The sequence below is a fragment of the Puma concolor genome, chromosome B3, assembly GCF_028749965.1.
Source record: "Puma concolor isolate L17-30 chromosome B3, mPumCon1.1.hap2, whole genome shotgun sequence".
Lineage (NCBI taxonomy): Eukaryota > Metazoa > Chordata > Mammalia > Carnivora > Felidae > Puma > Puma concolor.
Window position 1 is genome coordinate 75,076,999 of NC_141672.1, and position 24,889 is coordinate 75,101,887.

At 39.7% G+C, this 24,889-nt stretch overlaps 1 protein-coding gene across 2 annotated transcripts in view; it reads right to left on the reverse strand.

The window, feature by feature from the left end:
• RNF212B (ring finger protein 212B) overlaps positions 1-24,889 on the reverse strand; it is a 68,622-nt gene that overhangs the window by 10,751 nt on the left and 32,982 nt on the right. Inside the window, exons 5-15 of one of the 2 annotated variants that reach the window (XM_025919984.2) lie at positions 12,867-12,982; positions 12,175-12,235; positions 11,156-11,184; positions 10,124-10,170; positions 9,859-9,901; positions 9,638-9,698; positions 9,198-9,246; positions 3,416-3,455; positions 3,026-3,126; positions 2,708-2,769; positions 102-724 (exon numbers count right to left, since the gene is read on the reverse strand). In XM_025919984.2, coding sequence (XP_025775769.1) covers positions 659-724; positions 2,708-2,769; positions 3,026-3,126; positions 3,416-3,455; positions 9,198-9,246; positions 9,638-9,698; positions 9,859-9,901; positions 10,124-10,170; positions 11,156-11,184; positions 12,175-12,235; positions 12,867-12,982 — 675 coding nt within the window. In that variant the 3' untranslated portion in view covers positions 102-658. Of the gene's footprint in view, positions 1-101; positions 725-2,707; positions 2,770-3,025; positions 3,127-3,415; positions 3,456-9,197; positions 9,247-9,637; positions 9,699-9,858; positions 9,902-10,123; positions 10,171-11,155; positions 11,185-12,174; positions 12,236-12,866; positions 12,983-24,889 lie in introns of those variants that run through there. The other variant, XM_086710125.1, reaches the window with a different exon arrangement.

Consider the following 24,889-nt stretch of genomic DNA (forward strand, 5'->3'; position numbering starts at 1 on the left):
CTTTAATACCCAAAGAAGAATACATGTTCCATCTCACTGGTGGTGTTCTTTGCCCATTCCACCATTCTAGAGCTTGTAATATAGTACCAATAGAGCTGCAATAACAATAAAAGGACATCTTTATTTTATCTGTGTACTTTAGTAAGCTGAAAGTCTGGGTCTCCAGCTGTTATCAGACAGAAAGGAAAATCAACATAGTTAACTAGGCATAGAGGAAACAATAGGCAAACAGAAGTAGTATAATAAATTAGGACACGGAACAGAGTTGTTTATTAGCTTTGGCAATAGGTGAATACATCCAAAGCTTAAAAAATGAAATCTAGAAATAAAACATACTTAACAAGTGTATGATTTCGCACCTCCAGTGAGCCAAGAATTTTTTTACAATATTTGTTTTAAGTTGTAGGAAATGAGAGAGCTACATATGAGTGTGGGAGAGATCTAAACATCTTCCTGAAGAACTAGCCTTATATAATGCTGATCGTTTTCCTAGGAGGTAATATAGGGTGTATATGGTAAAGAACAAAGCAGATAAGGGTACACAGTGAAATGTGGAAAGAAACCAGGGAAACATTTTCCAAAACCATCACACTTAATGAGTATTGGATGCTATATGCCTTCCTTAAGCAATATATATGGATTGGACCTTGAAGACGATCTATCTGGAAGTAGTCCATGCTTCTCTTGCCCTGGCTAATCCCATCTGTCTCTGTTTGTACAGAGTCTGCAGCAGAGGACAGGAAGGCAGATATGGGCATTTATAACAAAAAGGGCAAATAAGGCCCTCTTAAACCACTTTATGAAGTTTATTAAGACAGCAAACCACCACTGTGCTTCCCCATAGTTTTCTCCATTGCATGATAACTGTTCCAAGATTTGTACTAAGATTTGATACATCTGTGACAAAGCCTTTGTTGCTAATTATGAAACTCTACAACATCTGAGTGGCTTATGGTGATAATAAGGCAGAGTATTTAAAGAACTACTTTGGAAGACCTGGAACCTATGACTACTATGCTGAAATGTGCTTACCAGGGAGGCAGGATTCTTATGCCCTGGGGAGGTGGCACTTAACTTCAATAGCTTTTTTTTTTTTTTTAATCTTACTGAAATTTTCAAAAAATACAAAAGTAAAGTAGTATAATGGACTGATGAGTATCCATCACCCAACTTCAACAAATAGCTTATGGCCAATTTTTTTCATTTCTACTCTCTCTGCCCCATGTCCACTAGATTATATACTAAAGCAAAACCCAGACAATCCCTTAACTTCCTATTTCTAAATATGTTAGTATGTATCTCCAAAAGATAGACTATTTTTAAAAACAACCACAATAGTAGTCTGCCCACACACAAAAACTAAGAATTCCTTAATATTGGGGTGCCTGTGTGACTCAGTCAGTTAAGCGTCTGACTTCAGGTAAAGATCTCACGGTTTGTGAGTTAGATCAAGCCCCTGCTGTCAGCTCAGAGCCTGCTTCAGATGCTCTGTCCCCATCTCTCTGCCCCTCCCTTACTGCACACATGTGTGTGCTCTTTCTCTCTCAAAAAATAAAAAATAAACATTAAAAAAAAGAAAATATCAAATGTCCAACAGGTATTCAGTTTTCAACTTTCTCATAAATGTATGTTTGTGTGTGTGTGTGTGTGTGTGTGTGTGTGTGTTATACAGTTTTAATCAGGTTCCAATAGGGGCCATATGTTTGCAGCTGGTTTATATGTCCCTTAAGTCTTTTTTCATCTGTAGGTTAATCCCTCCATTTGTAAGGATCTCAGGGATGTTATTTCCCCAGTGTTGCCTCTTGCGGCTTAGACCCTAATTCCTTGCCAATGAAAATAAAGGGCATTTGGAATATGAGAGCAAAATATTTACCCACCTTAGTATGTCCTTGGGCTCACCAGGAGCTTGGCATGGAAAAGAGCCTAAATATCCTCAAAACCTGGGCCATAAAAGTTAACTTAAAAGGCAAGACTGGACTTGGCATGTAGAGCTCCTTACAAACCTCTCTCCTTATTCCCATGCCTTCTTCCTCTTGTTGCTGACATATCATAGTCCCATAAATTTATAAAGCCTTATTCTAACCATCTCTAGAGAAGTACATGTGATTTTTCCTAGTTCAAGTAGTACCTCTATCCAAAAGATATATTCCATTGAAATACTTTTTTCAACGTTTTTATTTATTTATGGGACAGACAGAGACAGAGCATGAACGGGGGAGGGGCAGAGAGAGAGGGAGACACAGAATCGGAAACAGGCTCCAGGCTCCGAGCCATCAGCCCAGAGCCTGACGCGGGGCTCGAACTCACGGACCGTGAGATCGTGACCTGGCTGAAGTCGGACGCTTAACCGACTGCGCCATCCAGGCGCCCCCATTGAAATACTTTTTTGTGGAGCTTCTGGGAATGTCAGTTGTGTCTACGCACTTAGTTCACACTGGCCCAGACCTCTCAGTTTAAAGGCATTCGCTACCATGTGACCTAATTTTTAAACCCCAAACCAGGAAGCTAATCTGATAGTAGGAAAGAATCTTTGAAATTGAAACCATTCTGGAAAATTGTGAACATTTGGTTACCACACTTGAAACCCGTATCATTCTCCACTGGTTACATTTTACCACCTTAAGAGGAGACCAAAAGGGTATGTTGTGCACAGGCCCAACCATGTAAGTTTTTCATACACAGGCAAGTTAGACTAGCCAGGGCTCACCTGCTGGACTGGTAGCTGGAAACCAGGAAGACTCTCTAGTGGGGTTCTGCTTTCCCTCTGACCTGAAGGACAGAATTGGAATGGTGAAAGATAACTTCCTTGGGCAGTTCTTTGGCAATGTTACTTATGGGTCAGGGTAAATAGGTAGGTCTTAATCTGTAGAACACCACTCAGAAGGGAAAAAGACTTAGCTAAGCAATTTAAGAGGCATGCTATAAAGTCATTCTTTTCCTAACTTCTTTCACCTTGAAAATCCTCATTTTAGTATACATGTCAATGATTGAAGTTCCATTCCTTTGGGAATGACATTTAACATACCTGAATTACTGGGGGTAAGGGCTCTTGTGTGGCCTGAATCCCCACCATTTAGGGATGGTCTGAAAGAAAAAATCCCCTGTCCAGAAGAGGCAGGTGAAGGCCTAAGGAGGGAAAATAAAAGCATCAGCAAAGAAAACGAAGGTTAAGGTAAAAAGCATATTTAAAGGGACAGCCTATATATTTAGACAAGACAGGAAATAAATCCCCTGCTTGCAACTAAAAATAAAATAATTCTGATGTATATTAGACACAGTACTATTCAATGCTCTCTTGTTTACAAGGTAGATTTATAAATATCAGGGGTATAGGCTAGTAGAAGTAACCCCAGGGCTGCTAGCAGAGTGTCCGTGTGAACAGATCCCAAGTGAAAGGCAGCACAGTGCTACTTACCTATAAGATAGGCTGTGAGTGGAAGCTGGTGAAGGGGTTTCTGGAAAACATAAAAGTCAGCCTGTGAGATAACCCATGAGCTGGAGAAGAGATTTATTCAGGTATACTTGGGGCCAGGGAAAGAAATTGGGGACCAAAGATTTTTAGTGTATATGTTAGGCTTAGGGACTAACAACAAGTAAAAAAACCTCACAAATCAGCTAGCAGTGAAAGTTGCTTTCCTCCCTCTCATGGATTTGTGGGCCAGGACCCAGTACTGCCTTGATGTGTTCTAATGTATCTGTGTCTTGGTTTCCCCTCTAAGATGGGGATTACTAGGAAGAATGGCTAAAGACAAAGGGTCATTAAATTGGTTGGGAGTGACAGCAAAAACGGTGGCATAAGGACCTCCAAAAATTCTCTCCATAAGAGGAAAGAGAAACCTAGCAAAAATTGTCAGAACCAATTTTTTCAGAACTCCAGAAATTAACAAAAGCCTTGCAACAGTCTGGGGAATGGTTATTCCAGAAAAAATAGCCAAATGAAGCTAAGAAGAGTGAATTTTCTGGCATTTTAACTTGCCCCATTCCCATTTCTCCTCCAGCTCCATGGTAGCCTTGAAAACCAACATTCTGGCAGTCACTGTGGGGATGGAATGGGGTTGGGACTCTTACAGTCTCATTCCCAGAGAATAATCACTTGACCTGTCCAGTGGTTTGCTGGAAGACTCTACTTGCAAGACTGCCTTTATGTGACTTGACTTGTAGCACAAACTCCTCATGACTTAGAGCTTAGAGTTTACCATGTGTGAAAAGCCTTTTCCCCAGGAGTGTTTGTTGTAAACAATTAAAAGCACTTCTTTAGGTTGCCTGAGGATGTGAATATTAATTGGGGCAAACAATAGGCTAACCAAAAAGCATAGATGGAAGAGATGGGGAATGAGTTGGTAAGAACTCTGAAAACAACATGTTCTTGGGATCTAGACCATATGCATGTGCAGGACTATGTGCATGCTCAGAAGAGACCTGAAAAGGCCTTAATCTCTTACCTTGAGGTCATATAAGCAGGATGAAAGCTAAGGCACAGTTCTCAATTGTCTGGCTAAGTGCTGAAAGTGAACCCCAACACACACACACACACACACACACACACACACACACACACACACAACCCTTCAGCAAAGACTGAGAGACTTACTGGTTCCAGGTGTTTAAGGGAAATCTCTGTCCAATCATTAGCTTACCACTAAGCTAACTGAATAGAGACTTTGGTGGCATTCCATGACAATACAGATTTTTTTTAATTGATTTATTTATTTTGAGAGACAGAGCACGAGCAGGGGAGGGGCAGAGAGAGGGAGAGAGAATTCCAAGCAGGCTCTGCAACATCAGTGCAGAGCCCAATGTGGTACTCAAACTCACAAACTATTAGATCATGATCCAAGCAGAAATCAAGAGTCAGATGCTTACCTGACTGAGCCAGCCAGGTGCCCTGACAATACAGATTTTACAGACTTAGTTTTAAAGAGTCACTAACTAACTATAAACAGCAACATCAAAAAACCCTGGGGAGGAGGAATAATCTGATTCCTATAGTTGCCCTGTTACATTATTTTAAATGTCCAGTTTCCAACAGAAAATTATGAGGTATGCAAACAAATAGGAAAGTATGACCCATATAAAGAAATAAAGCAATCAATAGAAACTGTCCTTGAGGAAGCCCAGACATTGGACTAAGCCCAGACTAGACTTTTTTTAGACAAACATTTAAATCTGGTATTTTAAATATGTTAAAATATCTTAGGAAACCATGTCTAAAGCACTAAAGTATGAGAATGGTGTCTCAACAAATAGAGAATACTAATAAAGACAAAATATATTTAAATTTTTTTTTATATTTATTTATTTTTGGGACACAGAGAGACAGAGCATGAATGGGGGAGGGGCAGAGAGAGAGGGAGACACAGAATCAGAAACAGGCCCCAGGCTCCGAGCCATCAGCCCAGAGCCCGACGCGGGGCTCGAACTCACGGACCGCGAGATCGTGACCTGGCTGAAGTCGGACGCTCAACCAACTAAGCCACCCAGGCGCCCCTATTTAAATTTTTTTAACGTTTATTTATTTTTAAAAAAAATTTTTTTTTCAACTTTTTTTTTATTTATTTTTGGGACAGAGAGAGACAGAGCATGAACAGGGGAGGGGCAGAGAGAGAGGGAGACACAGAATCAGAAACAGGCTCCAGGCTCCGAGCCATCAGCCCAGAGCCCGACGCGGGGCTCGAACTCACGGACCGCGAGATCGTGACCTGGCTGAAGTCGGACGCTTAACCGACTGCGCCACCCAGGCGCCCCAACGTTTATTTATTTTTGAGACAGAGAGAGACAGAGCATGAACAGGGAGGGGCAGAGAGAGAGGGAGACACAGAATCCGAAACAGGCTCCAGGCTCTGAGCTGTCAGCACAGAGCCCGACGCGGGGCTCGAACTCACGGACCGTGAGATCATGACCTGAGCTGAAGTCGGACGCTCAACCGACCAAGCCACCCAGGCGCCCCAAAGACAAAATATATTTAAAAGAACCAAATATAAATTCTGGAATTGAAAGTATAATAGCTAAAATGAAAATTTCACTGGAGGGGCCCATCAGTACATACAAATGGACAAAAGAAAAAAATCGCAAATTTGAAGCCAATTGCGGTTATATAATGTGAGGAAGAGAAAGAAAAAATAATAAAGAAAAATGAACAGACAGCCTCAGAGACCTTGGTGAAATACCATCAAGTATATCAACATATGCATAATGGGAGTTCTAGAAGAAGAAAAGAGGAACAGGACAGAAAGAATATTTGAAGAAATAATGGCTGATAACTTCCCAAATTAGATGAAAAAAAATTGATCTACACATCCAAGAAACTCAACTAACTCCAGTTAAAGAGATCCACACCTAGACATATCATAAACTACTGAAAGTCAAAGACCAAAAAAAAAAAAAAAAAAAAAAGAAACTTGAAAGAAGTCACTTATAACATGCAAGGGATTCTCAATAAAATTAGCATTGATTTCTCCTCAGAAACCAGGGAAGCAAGAACACTGGCAGATAACATATTCAGAATACTAAAAGAAAGACTGTCAACCAAAAATTTTAAATCCAGCAAAACTATTCTTCAAAGATGGAGAAAGGGGTGCCTGAGTGGCTCAGTCAGTTGAGTGTCCAACTTCAGCTCAGGTCATGATCTCACAGTTTGTGAGTTTGAGCCCCACATGGGGCTTTCTGCTTCACCACAGAGTCTGCTTTGGATCCTCTTCCCACCCACCCCACCCCCCTTGCACTCACACTCTCTGTCTCAAAAATAAATAAACATCAAAGATGGAGAAATTAGGACGTTCCCAGGTGAACAAAAACTGAGAGAATTCATCACTATCAAATCTGCCTTACAAGAAACACTAAAGGGAGTCCTTCAGGCTTACCTGAAAGGACACTGGACAGTAACTCAGATCTTCATGAAGAAATAATAAAGAGCACTGGCAAAGGCAATTACATTGGTAAATACAAAAGTATATGTGTATTTTTGTTTGTAACTTTTTTCTCCTATCTGATTTTTTAAATATGTATTCATTTTTGAGAGAGAGAGAGAGAGAGAGAGAGAGAGAGAGCATGAGCAGGGGAGGGGCAGAGAGAGAGGGGGACAGAAGATCTGAAGTGGGCTCTGGGCTGACAGCAGAGAACCCAATGAGGGGCTCAAACTCACAAAACCATGAGATCACGACCTGAGCTGAAGTCGGACACTCAACCGACTAAGCCACCCAGGTTCCCCTCTCCTATATGATTATAAAGACAATTGTATAAAACTGTAACTTTGTGTTGATGAGTATACAACTTATACAGATGTAATTTATGATAACAGCACAATGAAATGGAGCAGAATGACGAACAAAAAAGATCCAACTATACACTATCTATACAACACTCATCTTAAATTCAAAGACACATGTAGGTTGAAAGTAAAAATATGGAAAAAATATTCCATGCAAACTGTAAACAAAAGAGGGCAGAGTGACTTATATCAGACAAATGCACTTTGAGACAAAGGTCAAATGGTAAAAGGGTCAGCCCATCAAGAAGATACAACACTTATAAACATATATTCATCTAACAACAGAGTTCTAAAATACAAGAAGCAAAAACTGACAGAATTGAAGAGAACTGGAGAGAAACTATTGGAATCTTCAATATTCCACTTTCAATAATGAATAGAACAACTAGACAGAAGATCAGCAATGGAATAGAAGATTTGAACAACATTATATACCAACTAAATCTAAAGACTTCTTTAGAACAAACACTCCACCCAATAACAGCAGAATACACATTCTTCTAAAGTGTACATGGAACATTCCCCAAGATAAACCATCTGTTAGGCCATATATTTTAAATCATACAAAGTATTTCGTCCAACCACAATGAAATGAAACTAAAAATCAGTAACAGGAGGAAATTTGTGAAATTCAAAATATGTTAACATTAAACAACACACTGCCAAAAAAAAACAATGGTTCAAAGAAAAAAAAATCACAAAAGAAACTAGAAAATACTTTGAGATGAGTGAAAACAAAACCAGAAAATACTTAACCTTTTAGGATGCAATGAAAGCAGTGCTTAGTGTGAAATTTATAACTAAAAATGTCTACATTTAAAAAGCACATCTCAAATCAATAATCCAACCTTTTATCTTATGAAACTAAAAAAAGAACTAAACTCAAAATAAGCAGAAGGAAAGATATAAAGCTTAGAGCAGAAATAAATGAAATAGAGAATAGAAAAACAGAGAAAATCAACAAAACCAAAAGTAGGTTCTTTGAAATGTTCAACTAGATTGGCTAGTCTTCAGCCAACTTTTTTCTACAAGAAAAGAGTAGAAAGCTTCAAATAACTAAAATCAGGAACAAAATAGAAAATATTACTATTAACCTGACAGAAATAAATTTTCTAGGACTTCTACATTTTTTAAAGCGTGAATATGAAAGAATTGGAGGGAAACTATTTTGGTGATTTTCAAAAATGATTATACAGAAAGAAATGTGCAAATTTCACCCCTGCCTCTTGTGAAAGGGAAATCCTCTCTGATAAGTATTCTCTATGGACTGGATAATGCCCTTGAAAATAGTAATAACAATAATAGTTCTAAGAGGAAAGAGACAAGAAATTAAGTGAGTACCCTTCACTGGAATTTTTAATACATAGTGAAGAAGCTGGATTCCCCTTCAGGCTAACACAACGGGCATCTTTTAGACCTAACTTCTACTGCCATCTTGTGGCAATTTTAAAAATCCAAATCTATTTTACTCAAGTTATCCCATCTCTCTCTTTATTTACTTATTTTGAGAGAGAGAGACAGATCACAAGCAGGGGAGGCGCAGAGAGAGAGAGGAAGAGAGAGAATCCTGAGCAGGCTCTGAGCTTTCAGCACAAAGCTGTGAGATTGTGACCTTAACTGACTGAGACACCTGGGTGTCTCTTGACCAGAGACTATCTCCCCTATCTCTTGACCAGAGGCTTTCAATGACTTTCCATTGCTCAAAAAAAGTTTCTCCTTATCAGTTTGAGAACAGAAATATCATTCTTTGAAAATCAGTAATATATCTCTGGATACCTGGAATCAGTCAGTGTCTGGAAAAAAATTAATTGCCTTATATTATGCACAGAAAATGCATAATGGCATTATACATGCAGAGTAAACCAGAAATCTTCTGGTATCTGTACTGAATATATGTTGGTTTCTGATCCTTTACCAGCCCCCCTCTCACCAATATATGAGTCTCTGGGAGTACTTTTTCCTTGTAGGCCTCTGACTCCCTGATGGACAAACAATAAACATCAATTAATAAATACATCCCCATTCTCTGGCTTCCATATTCTTTGCTATTTCTCTATATCTGCGCATTGAAGCATATATTGTTCTCCCAGAATGGGCATGGTAGTCCAAGGAGGATCCACACTTTATTACTTCCAAAATGAACTATTACTATTAACTCGGTCTTTAAACATTTCCACTACTTTCACCCCACTTATTCTCTGTGTTAGCTTCTAACATCAGGGCTGCATTGCCAAAAGAAAAGAAAGTCAGGCATGGCATCAGATAATTTATACCAAAACCAATATAAGGTTAATATTTTTGCCAGAAATCTTTGCTTTCATTTAGCATTAGAAATCTCATTCTGGGAAGAGAAAGTAAAGTATCACTTACTTGTCCCAAGCTAGTAAATCCAGACATTCTGTAAGGGACAGACTCCACTGAGGAGGATCGACTGTATAAGGTGAGACAGAAAGAAAACAAACAAACCTGGTGTTAAACTCTACATAGACCTAAAGTCTCTTTAGTCCCTATCTCTGCCATATCTAGGTATTTCTTTCATATTCCAACTCTTGCCAACAGTTTTAATATGGCTGTGTAGGCTGTCTACTCACCTGACCACTTGGCTGCTGTGCTGAGAACTGGGTCGTGGAGTAACTGAAAGAGAATAAAGTGAAGTATGAAGAGTAGCCATCAATGGTGTGCCCGCTGCCTTGCCTACCCAATCTGTCACAAGTGGGTATCTGGTTATATGATCTTTTCATACCATACACAAGATTAGAAAATCACATTACAGTCTCTGAGAGGGAACTATCTTCCATATGGGAAAAGGATATTTATTCACCTCACACAGGTATTTGGGCAAAAAATGTTCACTACCTGACTGTGATGGAGAAGTAATGCCTACTGGTCGAGGTGTGGCTGACCTGAAAGGAAAAAAAAAAAAAAAAGCAGCAGCAGAAGTTAAGTACCCCCTAAGAGGATCAATCAGATCATTGTTTATAGAAGTAACAGCTTACTCTCTGAGCACACAAATTGCTTACTATCATGTATTACAGGTATCACTGCAAAATATGGAGGCAAAGTTTCCATATGAGACTCCTTGGCTCTCTAATTTCCTAAGTGAAACCTTCTCTACTGCCTGTAATAGGAGAAATTTTGAAGTTCTCCTTTCTTCTTTCCCTCAAGGCCTACAAAGTACTCTCAGTTTTACACGTATCTATCCACCTGTTCATCCATGCATAAATCCATCATTCCCTCACTCCTTCCATCCCCTCATCCATCTCTTCAACAAGCATTTATTTAGTGCTTATACATCCTAGATCCTGAGATTACAAATGTAACTAGAATAGGTTCCTATATTTGAGAGGTTGGAGAGATAAAAAGATAAATAAAAGCAATGTTTAAGTATTATAATTGGTGTATCAGAAGTACAGAAGCATGAAAGAACACTAGACTGTCACTTCTGTGGGTGCAGGAACCATGTCTCTTAACACACCAAAACAGGGCTGAGATTAAAAAAAAATAATTTAATAGTTGGTAGGGTACGGACATTACCAATGAGACTAACTGGTGATGTACACACAGCACCTAATATGGCACCTGATAAACAATAGGCAATTAATATTTATTGAATAAATGATTAATAAAATATTGAACTCTGCCTAGTGAAGTCTTGACACAGGAAGTGACATATGAGTTGAATTTTGAAGGATGAGTAGGATTTCATAAGAGTGAACATTACATTCGAGACTTTACTTGAGCACTTTTCTGTGAGTAACTGGAGAAGTGAAAGATAACTTCATCAACCATTTCCTCCACCTTACAGCCCACACAGGTGTGTTTCAGCCTAGAGTTAAGAAAAAACAGCAATTTTCAAACAGGGCTAGTATGGGACCTGATAAAACTGACCTGCTTCCTTGGTACCAATTTGGAGATTCCTGTAAGTGAAAAAAATGGGAGTGAAGGAAGCTGCAGCTCAAAGGTCCTAACGAATGAATGTTACTTGCTAGATAACTAAGCTGCAATGTCCTCTAGCTGTTATTGCTAAGATTCCCAGCAGGAGAAAAAACAGCAGCAATGCTTCCCTAGGAAATTATTAGCTTTGGCAGGATAAACATTTAGTTACTCTTCATAAAAACACATTGGGAATCCTGAAGACTGATTTACCTGGGAAAATATGGAGAGTCTATGGGGGAGGGAAGGGAAAATGGCAGGATAAATGTGCTAGAATAGTTTCAGGAGTAGGATCAATAGGAAAATTATATAAATACAAAGAACATTCTTAGGAAGAAAGAAACGTCTAGGAAATAGAGGTGGATTGGAGGAAGAGGAAAGGTCCTGAGGTGTCTTGGAATTCTTTTTTTTTTTTTTTTTTTTGGTGCCTTGGGATTCTTTTTTTTTTTTTAATTTTTTTTTTTAACGTTTATTTATTTTTGAGACAGAGAGAGACAGAGCATGAACAGGGGAGGAGCAGAGAGAGAGGGAGACACAGAATCTGAAACAGGCTCCAGGCTCTGAGCTGTCAGCACAGAGCCCGACGTGGGGCTCGAACTCACGGACAGTGAGATCATGACCTGAGCCGAAGTCGGACGCTTAACCGACCAAGCCACCCAGGCGCCCCAAGGTGCCTTGGGATTCTTAAAGAGAAATTTTAAGTTATAATAGATGTCTCTTCTATAAGAGAGTTTCCCAAATGGTATGTCCTGACTCACTGATGTTCGAGAATGGGTTACCAGTGTTACATGTTGATCCTTTCAGTCCAAGGTGTTCTGGGGCCTCGACCATTTACCAGAGTGTACTTGTACAAATATTATCAGTTATTTATGCCAGGATGTGAAAAAGGTTAGGAAACACTATTCTACATGTCAATTGGATATACGGGAAAAGTAGGAGAGAAAATAATAGTAAGGAAAATCTGTTTCATTCACCTTTAGGATGGCAAGAAATTTCTTCAGTTCTCCATTCTCCTTCTTTAAGACTGACAGCTCTCTAGGCAAAAGATGGAAATAATCATCTCCAGCAGGTCAATGGGATAAAAAAAAACCCTGATTTTTATTGTTAATATCTAGTTAATACAGAGAGATGCCTGCCACTGTACAAGGTATTTCTATCAGAGATCTAGGGATTCAGGAGATAGGAGCTGAGTTTGACGGCTAGAAGAATCAGGTAGACAAAATAAGCAGTCACTTGGTATGATTTCAGAGGAGTTTACACACAGTTCCATTTCCCTTCCACACATACCCCTGGCCTGCTGCTGTCTGAAAACTTCCATCAAGGATTCCATCTTTTAGCTTAAGATTTCCAAATATGCCCTCCTGGAGGTAACATCTGAAATGTTGTCTCTCGTCTTTATATTGAAAAGCTATGCCTCATCTCCCCAAAGAAGCAATTTTTGACAAGGAAGTACAAGAGGAAAACTATAAGGTTAGCAGGGCCCCTTGAGGGAAGAAAGAGAAAAACAAAATGGAGATTGAGGGGACCAAAAATTTGGTACCTGATTTACCCAAGACAAACACAAACACACATACAGCAATTTCGAGGCTTTGCAACCATAAGGAAATAAGGGCTACAGCTTCTCTAAAAGAAAAAATGCTCTCTGGTGATTTGATTTGTCACTTACTTTTCCTGGCTGGTCACCGTCTGCTGTGCCTCCTGCATGGCTGCTTCTAACTTTGTAATTCTATGCTTATAAAAGGCGATGAGGAGATCTGTTTGTTTCTTCTGGAAACTCCACACCTACTAGGGAAAAACAGGTCTTTGACACACCCCCCCATAACTCCTTTCCCCTTACTTCTGGCAACAAAGAGAAATCTACCAATTCATCCTTTAATGATCATTTTCTTCTGGAGCATCTGGCCTAATTCATGTCTCCCCCAAAGTAGACGATTTGGCACTAGAGAAAGCCAAAGCTTCTCATTTCCAGGAAAATGGCTTCTTAATATCTTTAAAAAAATTTTATTTAGTGTTTATTTATTTTTGAGAGAGACAGAGGATGAGTGGGGGAGGGGCAGAGAAAGAGACAGAGAGAGAGAGAGAGAGGGAGGGAGAGAGGGAGGGAGAGAGAGAGAGAGAGAGAGAGAGAGAGAGAGAGACAGAATCTGAAGCAGGCTCCTGGCTCTGAACTGTCAGCATAGAGCCTGATGCAGGCTGGAACCCAAGAACCATGAGATCACGACCTGAGCCAAGTTGGACGCTTAACTGACTGAGCCACCCAGGTGCCCCACTTCTTAAAATCTTTATGAGAATATTCTGGCATGGTAGAATGGCCCTTTAAAAATATAATCTTTCATCTTGCACAAGAAGAGTGATACTCAAAAAACTTTTTTAGGCTTAGAGTTGGTTCTGATCTAACTTGTCTACTATTAGTTTGGCCTCAGCTTCCACATTCCTAGCTATTACAGAGCACTGGTAACCAATTTACTTTCCCTGAGACACCCACAGGGGCACTTGCAGCCTGTTTATGCTGCTACAGTAAAGGGCAAAGAAGCACAGGAGGAGATTATCTATTCCTGAATTTTATTTCTGGGCATGGGCAAATAATTTTATCTTTTGTTTTGCTTTACCATTTGATATACTGATGTGCCTATCAGAGGATTACTGACTCAGAGCAAAAGTTAATATTTAGAAAGTGTTTTAGCTTTGTCAGGCTCTACTTCTGAACACACAGCAGTGTTTATGTCTCATCTGCTTCCTCCCTATTCAGACTATAAACCTTTTCTCTAAGGTCCTTCCCTAAATCTTGGTATTTTTGTCATAAACTTTTTGTTTTTCACCTAATTTGTGAGTTGCTTTTACCACCCTACTACAGAATTGAACTTAAAAGTTTATAGGGGTGCCTGGGTGACTCAGTCAGTTGGGCATCCGACTCTTGATTTTGGCTCAGGTCATGATCTCACGGTTCTGGAGTTTGAACCCCGAACTGGGCTCTGTGCTAACAGTGCAGAGCCTGCTTAGGATTCTCTCCCTCTCCCTCTCTCTCTGTTCCTCCTCTGCTTGTGCTCATTCTCTCTCTCAAAATAAATAAATAAACTTAAAAAAAAGTTTATATAGCTTCTACCCTGTTTCCTTTCTACTCACAAACAAACTGAACTAATTCTAGTTAGGTAAGATTTCATTATAGTCTTCTTTAGTTGTTTTTTTTTAAGTGGTTGTTTTCACAAAAATAAAACATGTTAACTTTTTAAAATTTGAGCAGTGCAGATGTAGGAAAAGGCGCTCAGAATCCCAGGAGTTACCTAAAGTGGCGAGGGGTTGGGGAGCAATAGATTTTAAGATTAAGTGTAATGTTTAGCCGAGAGACAGTATCCCAAACATCTCAATCCATTCTTGGGATTAGTTTGCAGCAAAATTAAGTTGGGATCAACCTTGGGCCAAGAAAACCCAAATCCTGCCCTAGACCAGTTATTCTTCCTCTAGAGATCATCAAAGGTCCCATTTGTCTCATAAAAAGTTAATCATTTTAACTTACTGAGCTAAGTCCTCAAAAAGGATAAGAAAAAGATAGGGAGCAATTGGCAATCTCCTCTCAAACTAGATAGAACACATGACAGATGGCTGTTTAAAAGGAAGTAAAACTTAAGAGAAAAAGAATTCCCCTTTTAAGTTCCTCCCTTTCCCATCTAAATAAACTGATTTAAACTACTCCCCTCCTGGGGCGCCTGGGTGGCGCAGTCGGTTAAGCGTCCGACTTCAGCCAGGTCACGATCTCGCGGTCCGCGAGTTTGAGCCCAGCGTCAGGCTCTGGGCTGATGGCTCGGAGCCTGGAGCCTGTTTCCGATTCTGTGTCTCCCTCTCTCTCTGCCCCTCCCCCGTTCAAGCTCTGTCTCTGTCTGTCCCATACATAAATAAAAACGTTGAAAAAAAAAATAAACTACTCCCCTCCTAATAATCACCCATGAGTACATGTTACTGCCTTGTCTTTCTAGATTCTTCAGGAGGAAGAATTTATCCAACCTTAATTTTTATTTTAATTCAAATCAATAGCAAATTTGTCTAATTTCCAAATTTCCCCCACACTTCCAACTCCACCACCACATGTTTTTTTCTGAGCTAAAAGAACTTTGGTCTGTTTTTTCTTTTATTTATTTATTTAAAAAAAATTTTTGAGAGAGAGAGAAAGAGACCATGCACACACATGAGCAGGGGGAGAGAGGCAGAGAGAGGGAGAGAGAGAGAATCCTAAGCAGGCTCCATACTCAGTGAAGTGAGCCTTATACCCCATAACCCTTGGGATCATGACCTGAGCCGAAATCAAGAGTTGAATACTCAATCGACTGACCTACCCAAGCTTCTCCGTTTTTTCTTTTGACTGAGAACTTCTTTTGCCTTCCCAGACTTGCCCACCTCCCCCACTCCGTGCACAGGAAATAGATACCCCTCTGCAACTCCAGGAGTCTAGAATAAACTACTGAAGGGCCTTTTGCCTAGGCCTGAGCAGGACTACTTACCCAAAAACTCAAACCCAAATCCTAGATTTGACCATTCCAAGAAGAGGAAAGACAAATCCAGAAAACAACCACTAGCAAGAAGTGTTATAAGAGAGGAACACACGCTTTTGCCTGATGTTGGAATACAAATGTTTAGCCTATTTCGAATACATCCATCAAAATAGACTCTAAAATCTAACTCAGGAATGAATTTCAGTATTTAAGAAATCTTGATCATTAGCAAACTCATTATTCTGTCTCATTCAAATTCTTCAGCCTCATTAAAAAAAAGAGTTTGGCTTCTTTTTTTTTCCTGAAGAAGGACAAATTTTGGTGACTTCTTTTCTAAATTGGGATTATTTCGTTAATATAACATAGAGCAGAGAGTAATAAAAGTAGTTCTGTTGATAACATAAATGCTGTCTAGATGATGCCAAGTATTAAATACTGTTTATTTTATTGGAACAATGTATGTAACTACCTGTTTCTAGACCCAGATTCCTTTCCTGTGTCTCCATACTAGGACCAGATAAGGGTATCCTGGTCTTCAGGCTCAGGATTCTCACTCTTTTTAGAATTGGTAACATGGAACACAATTTTTACTTCATTTGCTGAAGACAGTATTCTAAAACTTCAGTTCTGAAATAGGTCCAGTTAATGACAAGGGCCTGGAGAAAGCAAGGGAGAAACCACTAAAAGATACCGGAAGAGGAATCACAATGGAAGGAAAGGGGAAGCTCAGTAGTTTATTATGATAGGACACAAGATATTTTGGTCCAATGTGGGGTATGCATTTTGCTGCCTGATGATTTTTAAAAAAAGATATTTGTTTGTTTATAAAAATTGATATAGGGGCGCCTGGGTGGCGCAGTCGGTTAAGCGTCCGACTTCAGCCAGGTCACGATCTCGCGGTCCGTGAGTTCGAGCCCCGCGTCAGGCTCTGGGCTGATGGCTCAGAGCCTGGAGCCTGTTTCCGATTCTGTGTCTCCCTCTCTCTCTGCCCCTCCCCTGTTCATGCTCTGTCTCTCTCTGTCCCAAAAATAAATAAACGTTTAAAAAAAAAAATTGATATATACCGTGGAAATGAATATTAGCTTGACCAACTTTTTTGTACTAAGAATTGATTTCCTAAGTCTTATTTTTAAATGTTAGAGTTTTTAGTTGAAGATTTATATTCCGATACAATTTTAATGTTTTGAATATTTGTAAAGATGTTGCTAAGTTTTAGAAATTTACTTCAAAGGCATTGGTAAACTCATTATCTACCTTTGACTCTCATAACCTATTGGTTTGTCTTATCTATCTTTTATGAAACTGACTCCCTCGTTCCATTGTATCTAAAGGTCTTAGTAAGTTTTTTAAGTTTATTTATTTTGAGAGAAAGAAAGAGAGAGAGAGAGAGAGAAATTGAGTGGAGGAGGGGCAGAAAGAGAAGGTGAAAGAGATCCAAAATGGCTCTGTGCTGACAGCAGAGAGCTTGATGAGGGGCTCGAACCCAGGAATTGTGAGATCATGACCTGAGCCAAAGTCGGACGCTTAACCAACTGAGCCACCCAGGTTCCCCTAAAAGTCTTAGTATTTTAAATTATATCTCAAGGTAATCATACTGTTGAGAAAAGGAAGTTTCTTTTTATAGACATATTCCACCTAAAAAACATGAGATAGAAATGACAGAATTAAATATTAGCATTTTGTAGTTCCTTAAAAAAATTTTTTTTCAATGTTTATTTTTGAGAAGAGAAAGACAGAGAGACAGAGAGCAGGAGAGTACAGAGAGAGAGGGGGACACAGAATCCAAAGCAGGGTCCAGGCCCTGATCCCTCTCAGCACAGAGCCCAATGCAGGGCTCAAACTCATAGACCGCAAGACCTCGACCTGAGCCAAAGTCGGACACCCAACTGACTGAGCCATCCAGGGACCCCAGCATTTTGCAACTCCTAATTACTTAATGGATCAATGTAAAGTTCATCATTGGCTACCATCACACAAAACAAGAGACAGAAGACCCTTATGTACCTCTTGGTGGAACACAACACTGCTGTAAAGTAGTCTTGCCTCCCACTCACCCCCAATCAAATGATTCTGATTAAGGAAATACAGAGCACAAACAAGCATTGTTAAATGATTCCACGGGGATACAATGAACAAAATCCACACTGGAGAAAACTCTATAAGACAAAAGAACATTTTCTTCAGTACTAATAAAAAAAGAAACGAAAGGAAACTTATAGTTAAATAGAAACTTGAGACATTAACAACCAACTGAACTATATAGACCTTATAGAAACCCAATTTAAATTTTTTTTTTAACGTTTATTTATTTTTTTGGGACAGAGAGAGACAGAGCATGAACGGGGGAGGGGCAGAGAGAGAGGGAGAAACAGAATCAGAAACAGGCTCCAGGCTCTGAGCCATCAGCCCAGAGCCCGACGCGGGGCTCGAACTCACGGACCGCGAGATCGTGACCTGGCTGAAGTCGGACGCTTAACCGACTGCGCCACCCAGGCGCCCCTAGAAACCCAATTTAAACAAAGTTTTAAAATAATTATACCAGCTGAAGAATTGGATAAGATTAAGGAATTATTATTTAAAAATTTTTTAAATGTTTATTTATTTTTGAGAGAGAGAAAGCGACAGAGCACAAGCTGGGGAGGGGCAGAGGGAGAGGGAGACATAGAATCTGAAGCAGGCTCCAGGCTCTGAGCTGTCAGCACAGTACCTGATGCGGGGCTCGAATCTATGAACTGCAAGATCATGACCTGAGCTGAAGTTGGATGCTTACCCAACTAAGCCACCCAGGTGCCTCTGAACAGAACTTTATTTATTTTTTTTTTTAATTTTTTTTTCAACGTTTATTTATTTTTGGGACAGAGAGAGACAGAGCATGAACGGGGGAGGGGCAGAGAGAGAGGGAGACACAGAATCGGAAACAGGCTCCAGGCTCTGAGCCATCAGCCCAGAGCCCGACGCGGGGCTCGAACTCACGGACCGCGAGATCGTGACCTGGCTGAAGTCGGACGCTTAACCGACTGCGCCACCCAGGCGCCCCTAGAAACCCAATTTAAACAAAGTTTTAAAATAATTATACCAGCTGAAGAATTGGATAAGATTAAGGAATTATTATTTAAAAATTTTTTAAATGTTTATTTATTTTTGAGAGAGAGAAAGCGACAGAGCACAAGCTGGGGAGGGGCAGAGGGAGAGGGAGACATAGAATCTGAAGCAGGCTCCAGGCTCTGAGCTGTCAGCACAGTACCTGATGCGGGGCTCGAATCTATGAACTGCAAGATCATGACCTGAGCTGAAGTTGGATGCTTACCCAACTAAGCCACCCAGGTGCCTCTGAACAGAACTTTATTTATTTTTTTTTTTAATTTTTTTTTCAACGTTTATTTATTTTTGGGACAGAGAGAGACAGAGCATGAACGGGGGAGGGGCAGAGAGAGAGGGAGACACAGAATCGGAAACAGGCTCCAGGCTCTGAGCCATCAGCCCAGAGCCCGACGCGGGGCTCGAACTCACGGACCGCGAGATCGTGACCTGGCTGAAGTCGGACGCTTAACCGACTGCGCCACCCAGGCGCCCCTAGAAACCCAATTTAAACAAAGTTTTAAAATAATTATACCAGCTGAAGAATTGGATAAGATTAAGGAATTATTATTTAAAAATTTTTTAAATGTTTATTTATTTTTGAGAGAGAGAAAGCGACAGAGCACAAGCTGGGGAGGGGCAGAGGGAGAGGGAGACATAGAATCTGAAGCAGGCTCCAGGCTCTGAGCTGTCAGCACAGTACCTGATGCGGGGCTCGAATCTATGAACTGCAAGATCATGACCTGAGCTGAAGTTGGATGCTTACCCAACTAAGCCACCCAGGTGCCTCTGAACAGAACTTTAAAGAAGATATACAAATGGCCAGTGAGCACAGGAAAAGATGCTCAACATCATTTGTCAAGAGAGGAATCCCAAATCAAAACCACAATGAGATACCACTTCACTCCACTAGGATAGTTATAATCAAAGACAGTTAAGAGTTTATAAGAGTTAGTGAAGATATGGAGAAATCAAAACCCTCAAACACTGCAGATTAGAATGTAAAATAGTGTCAGTACTGGAGAAAACAGTCTGACATTTCCTCGAAAAGTTAAACATAGTTACCATTTGACTCAGTAATTCAACTTCTACATATACATCCAAGAGAAATGAAAATATATGCCCCCACAGAAACTTACACACAAATGTTAATAGCAGAATTACTCATAATAGCCAAAAAGTAGAAACAACCCAAATATCTCTCAACTGATGAATGGATACATGAAACATATACCCGTTTATATAATGGAATATTATTTGGTTATAAAAAGAGTGAAGTGCTACTGAAGTCTTAATACATGTTACAACGTGGATGATCCTAGAAACATCATATTTAGTGAAGGAAGTCAGTCACAACAGATCACACATTAATTCCATATTTATGAAATGTCCACAATAGGCAAACCTATAGGGATAGAAAGTAAATTAGTGATTGCCTAGGGTTGGGGAGGGTGGAGAGGATTTGGGAAGTGTCTGCTAATAGATATAGGGTTTCTTCTAGGAGTAATAAAAATACTCTAAAATTAGGTAGTAGTGATTGCATAATTATGTGAATATACTAAAAACACTAAAATGAAAACTTCAAAGGGGCAAATTTGGTACATAAGGTACATGTCTATAAAGTTGGTATTTAAAAAGTAGACATGTATTTTATACTTTGAAAATAATTTAAAAATCCAAACTTCTTTTTACTTATATGGTCTTTAATTATTTTCCTGCAGGTTTGTGACCTTCCATAATCTACTATGAGTTCTCCACATTATTCTGTTTTAATTTTTTAAGTTTATTTATTTATTTTGAGAGAGAGAGAGCACAAGTAGGAGAGGAACAGAGAGAGAGAGAGAGAGAGAGAGAGAGAGAGAGAGAGAATCCCAAGGAGGCTCCACATTGTCAGTGCAGAGCCCAATGTGGGGTTTGAACCCATGAACCATGAGATCATGACCTGAGCTGAAATCAAGAGCTGGATGCTTAACCAACTGGGCCACCCAGGTGCCCCTCCACATTATTCTTTAAACTAATACTAATACAGTACTTTACAACTTTAAGAATATTTTCATAACATTATTTCACTTGATCTTTATAAGAACTAAGATGAGTATTATTATTTCACATTACATGTGAAGGAATATGAATGGTTCAAAGAAATGGTTGCAAGCTAGCAGGCAGATTTGGTTTCAATATTTCTACTTCAATAGTTTTCCCAGTATTACCCCTTTACCATACTTCATATACTATATTAAAGGAAAACCTCAATAGGAAAGATTATTCTATTGATTCTTTCAAAAAATACTTACTGAATCCTACTGTGTTCCTGGTACTATGTTAGGAGGTTATATAGAAGATGAATAAGATTAATACTGCCCCTATCCTCATAGGACAACATGAGCAAACAAAAAATTATAATACGATATGGCAATATGGTATTATATTGTAGGTACTGTGTGTACTTATCCCTATATATGTTTGAGGATATAATGTTCTAGACAGATGAAACAGCATGTACAAAGGTCCAGAAACAAGAGAGAAAATATTTATATAAACAGTTAAAATAGATTCAATATGTCTGTATATAGTGGGATAGGGGGAGATGAAAAGAGGTGAGACTAAAGGGATAAGCAGGGACCAAAGCAGACCTGGCCCTATGGACCATGGTGAACATTGGACTTTATTCTCAAAGCAATGGTTGTATTGAATAGTTTTAAATAGGGAAATGAACTAATCATACCTATATTTTGAATGGTTTCTTGGCCTCAATATGGAGAATTGATAGGAAAAGGAGGGACTGGATGTCAAAAGATCAGTTAGGAAGCTACCATAGTAATTTAGGAAAGAAACAATGATAGATTAACCTAGAAGGCTGGAGATAGAGAGTATTCAAGTATTTTAGAGAGACAGAACTGGCATGATTTAATAATGGATTGGATATGCAAAGAGAAAAAGGAATCAAGAATGACTCCTAGATTTTTGGTTTGATTGTTATGTGGATAATGGTTATCATTTACCCTTATAGAAACAGGAAGAGTAAGTAGCCTATTTTCCTGTGTGTATTGGAGGGTGAGCAGAGTGGAGGGTGTTAAGAATACTGAGTTCAGTTTGGGACATATGGAAGATTAGTGAAGATATCAAGGCAGCAAATGGATATATGTCTGAAGCGGGGCGGCCGGGGCGGGGGGGGGGGGGACACTGATTATTTCTTTCTTTTTGGAACATTTCCCTTTCTTAGTTTCCTGTGATATCACACTCTCCTTGCTTTCACTCATTCATTGCTTCTCTTTGTTAACTCCACCTAATCACTAGATTTTGAAGGGGATCCTTCTCTGGGCGATCTCATCAAGTCCCAAGGCTTTAAAAACTCATCCTAATGAGCTCCATACTTATATCTCTATCCTTGACCTATGTCCTGAGCTTCAGAATGATAAATTTATCTGCCTTTATTATTTATCCTACAGGAGTTCTAACAAGCATCTATAACCTAATATCCAAAATGGTATTTTCCCTCAAATGGTCTTCTCAGCCTTGGTAAAGAGTACAATCATCCCACTCAGCTGTTCAAGACAAAAACCCAGACATCTTCTTTGATTCCTCTCTTTTTCTCATCTTCCACATCCAAATCAACAACGTTTCTTCCTAGAAAATATCTCAGATTTGACTACCTTTCTCCATTTCTACTGCTACCATTTTAGCTCAAGAAGTCTTGCTTAGATTTCTCCTATAGCCTCTTAAGTAGTCTCTTTGCTTCTACTCTTAACTTCTCTATGATCCATTCTCCACTCAGCAGCCAGATTCTCTTTTAAAATTACATATCAGGGGGCGCCTGGGTGGCGCAGTCGGTTAAGCGTCCGACTTCAGCCAGGTCACGATCTCGCGGTCCGTGAGTTCGAGCCCCGCGTCAGGCTCTGGGCTGATGGCTCAGAGCCTGGAGCCTGTTTCCGATTCTGTGTCTCCCTCTCTCTCTGCCCCTCCCCCGTTCATGCTCTGTCTCTCTCTGTCCCAAAAATAAATAAAAACGTTGAAAAGAAAAAAAAAATTAAAAAAAAAATAAAATAAAATTACATATCAGATGGGGCGCCTGGGTGGCTCAGTCAATTAAGTGTCTGACTTCAGCTCAGGTCATGATCTCACAGGTTCATGAGTTCAAGCCCCACGTCAGGCTCTGTGCTGACAGCTTAAAGCCTGGAGCCTGCTTTGGATTCTGTGTCTCCCTCTCTTTCTTCCCCCCTCTCTCTCAAAAATAAATATCTATTTAAAAAATAAAATAAAATAAAAATTAAAAAAATAAAATAAAATTTATATCAGATAACACCATTTCTGTGCTTAAAACCCTTACCATGACCTACAAGTTCCTATATGTTCAAGCCTCTTTCTCTGACCTTGACTTGAATCATTCCCCCCAAACCCCCCCCCCCAGCCTTAAGGTGCATTCATTCATTTATTTTTATTTTTTAATGTTTATTTATTTTTGACAGAGAGAGAGAGAGAGACAGAGCATGAGCGGGGGAGGGGCAGAGAGAGAGGGAGACACAGAATCCGTAGCAGGCTCCAGGCTCTGAACTGTCAGCCCAGAGCCCAACGCGGGGCTCAAACTCACAGACCACGAGATCATGACCTGAGCCGAAGTCGGACACACCCCAAGGTGCATTCATTCATTTAACAAACATTTCTTATTTACTTAATTTGTACCAGGTACCTCATTAGCCATTAGGCAATACGAAGCTGATACCTGTCTTTCAAAGGTTTTGGTTTAGTGAGAGAAACAAAGAACAAATAAAACACTTTCACAGAGTTAAGAGCAGGTGGGATAGGATTACAAAAGTCTGCGCAAAAATTTGCCTACAGGAATCAGGGAAGGCTTTACCAAAGAAGGAACAATTAGTGGTATGCATTTGAAAGATGGCTAGTTATGGATAAGGGTGTAGTCTATGACCCAGGATTAGAAGAAAGCTCACAGGCTAGGGCAGTGTGATTAACTATTGGTCATGGAGTAGGACAGCAGAAAAAAGCCCTTGGCAGGTCACTCGAGCGATCTGGGATGATTAAAACACAAGTGGATATTTAGATCAACGTGCCATTCATTCATATAATAATTTTTTGAGTGTCCACTATATATTAAAATTTATCCAAAGAGCTGGTTATATAACAATAAAAAAAACTACCAAATATCTGAATTTATGGGCCCTACATTTCAGTGCAGGATTCAGACATAAAACAAGTATATAATGTTAGAGGTAAGAGCTACGATGAAAAATAAAGCAGGGTAAGAAGTAGACAGTGCTGGGGCTACCATTTGAGATATGAGAGTCAGTAAAAGTCTGACTGAGGAAGAAAAATTTGAGCAGAGGCCTGAATGAAACAATCTAGATATTACTTGGATCAGTTGTTCAACTTCACAGACAGGAAAACACATTTTCAGACATTGCTGACTTTACCAAACTGTCCCTTCACTAAAGTGATGATTAACTCACCCTTTCCATTTATTTTATCTTGATTTTTTGACCATGTGTAATTGGTCCCTTGATTAGGCAGGTTAGAATTTAGACTACATATAATTTCTCTACTGATCATTAACTAATCCTGGGTTTAGTTATTAACCAAAGGTCTGCTCCTTCTCTGGTTCATGTGACCTTGTTTTCATTTCTCCCTGAGTCTCAGCTAGATTTTATCTCCCCATAATGTTAAATAGTATCTCAAATATGATGGCTCACCCAAGCAGCTAAAAGCAGAATGTAGTGAAAGCCTAATTCCCCTTCTTCTATTACCAGGGTTAGGATTGAGTGCTGAGACAGCAAAGAAAAATTAAATCCACTATCTTCAGCCAGAATATGACAAAGGATCATGTTTATGTTTAGGAAAGGAATACACTCACAGGAGTGGAGAAGAAAAACAGTGATAAAATCTCAAGAAACATGCCAAGATAGAAATCCCATTAGGCTATGAAATAATCTCAGTGGAGAACTGGAGAGTGGGGGGCGCCTGGGTAGTTCAGTTGGTTAAGCATCTGACTACGGCTCAGATGATGCTCTCACGGTTCATGAGTTCGAGCCCTGCACTGGGCTCTGTGCTGAGAGCTCAGAACCGGGAGCCTGCTTTGGATTCTGGGTCTCCCTCTCTCTCTGCCCCACCCGTTTGC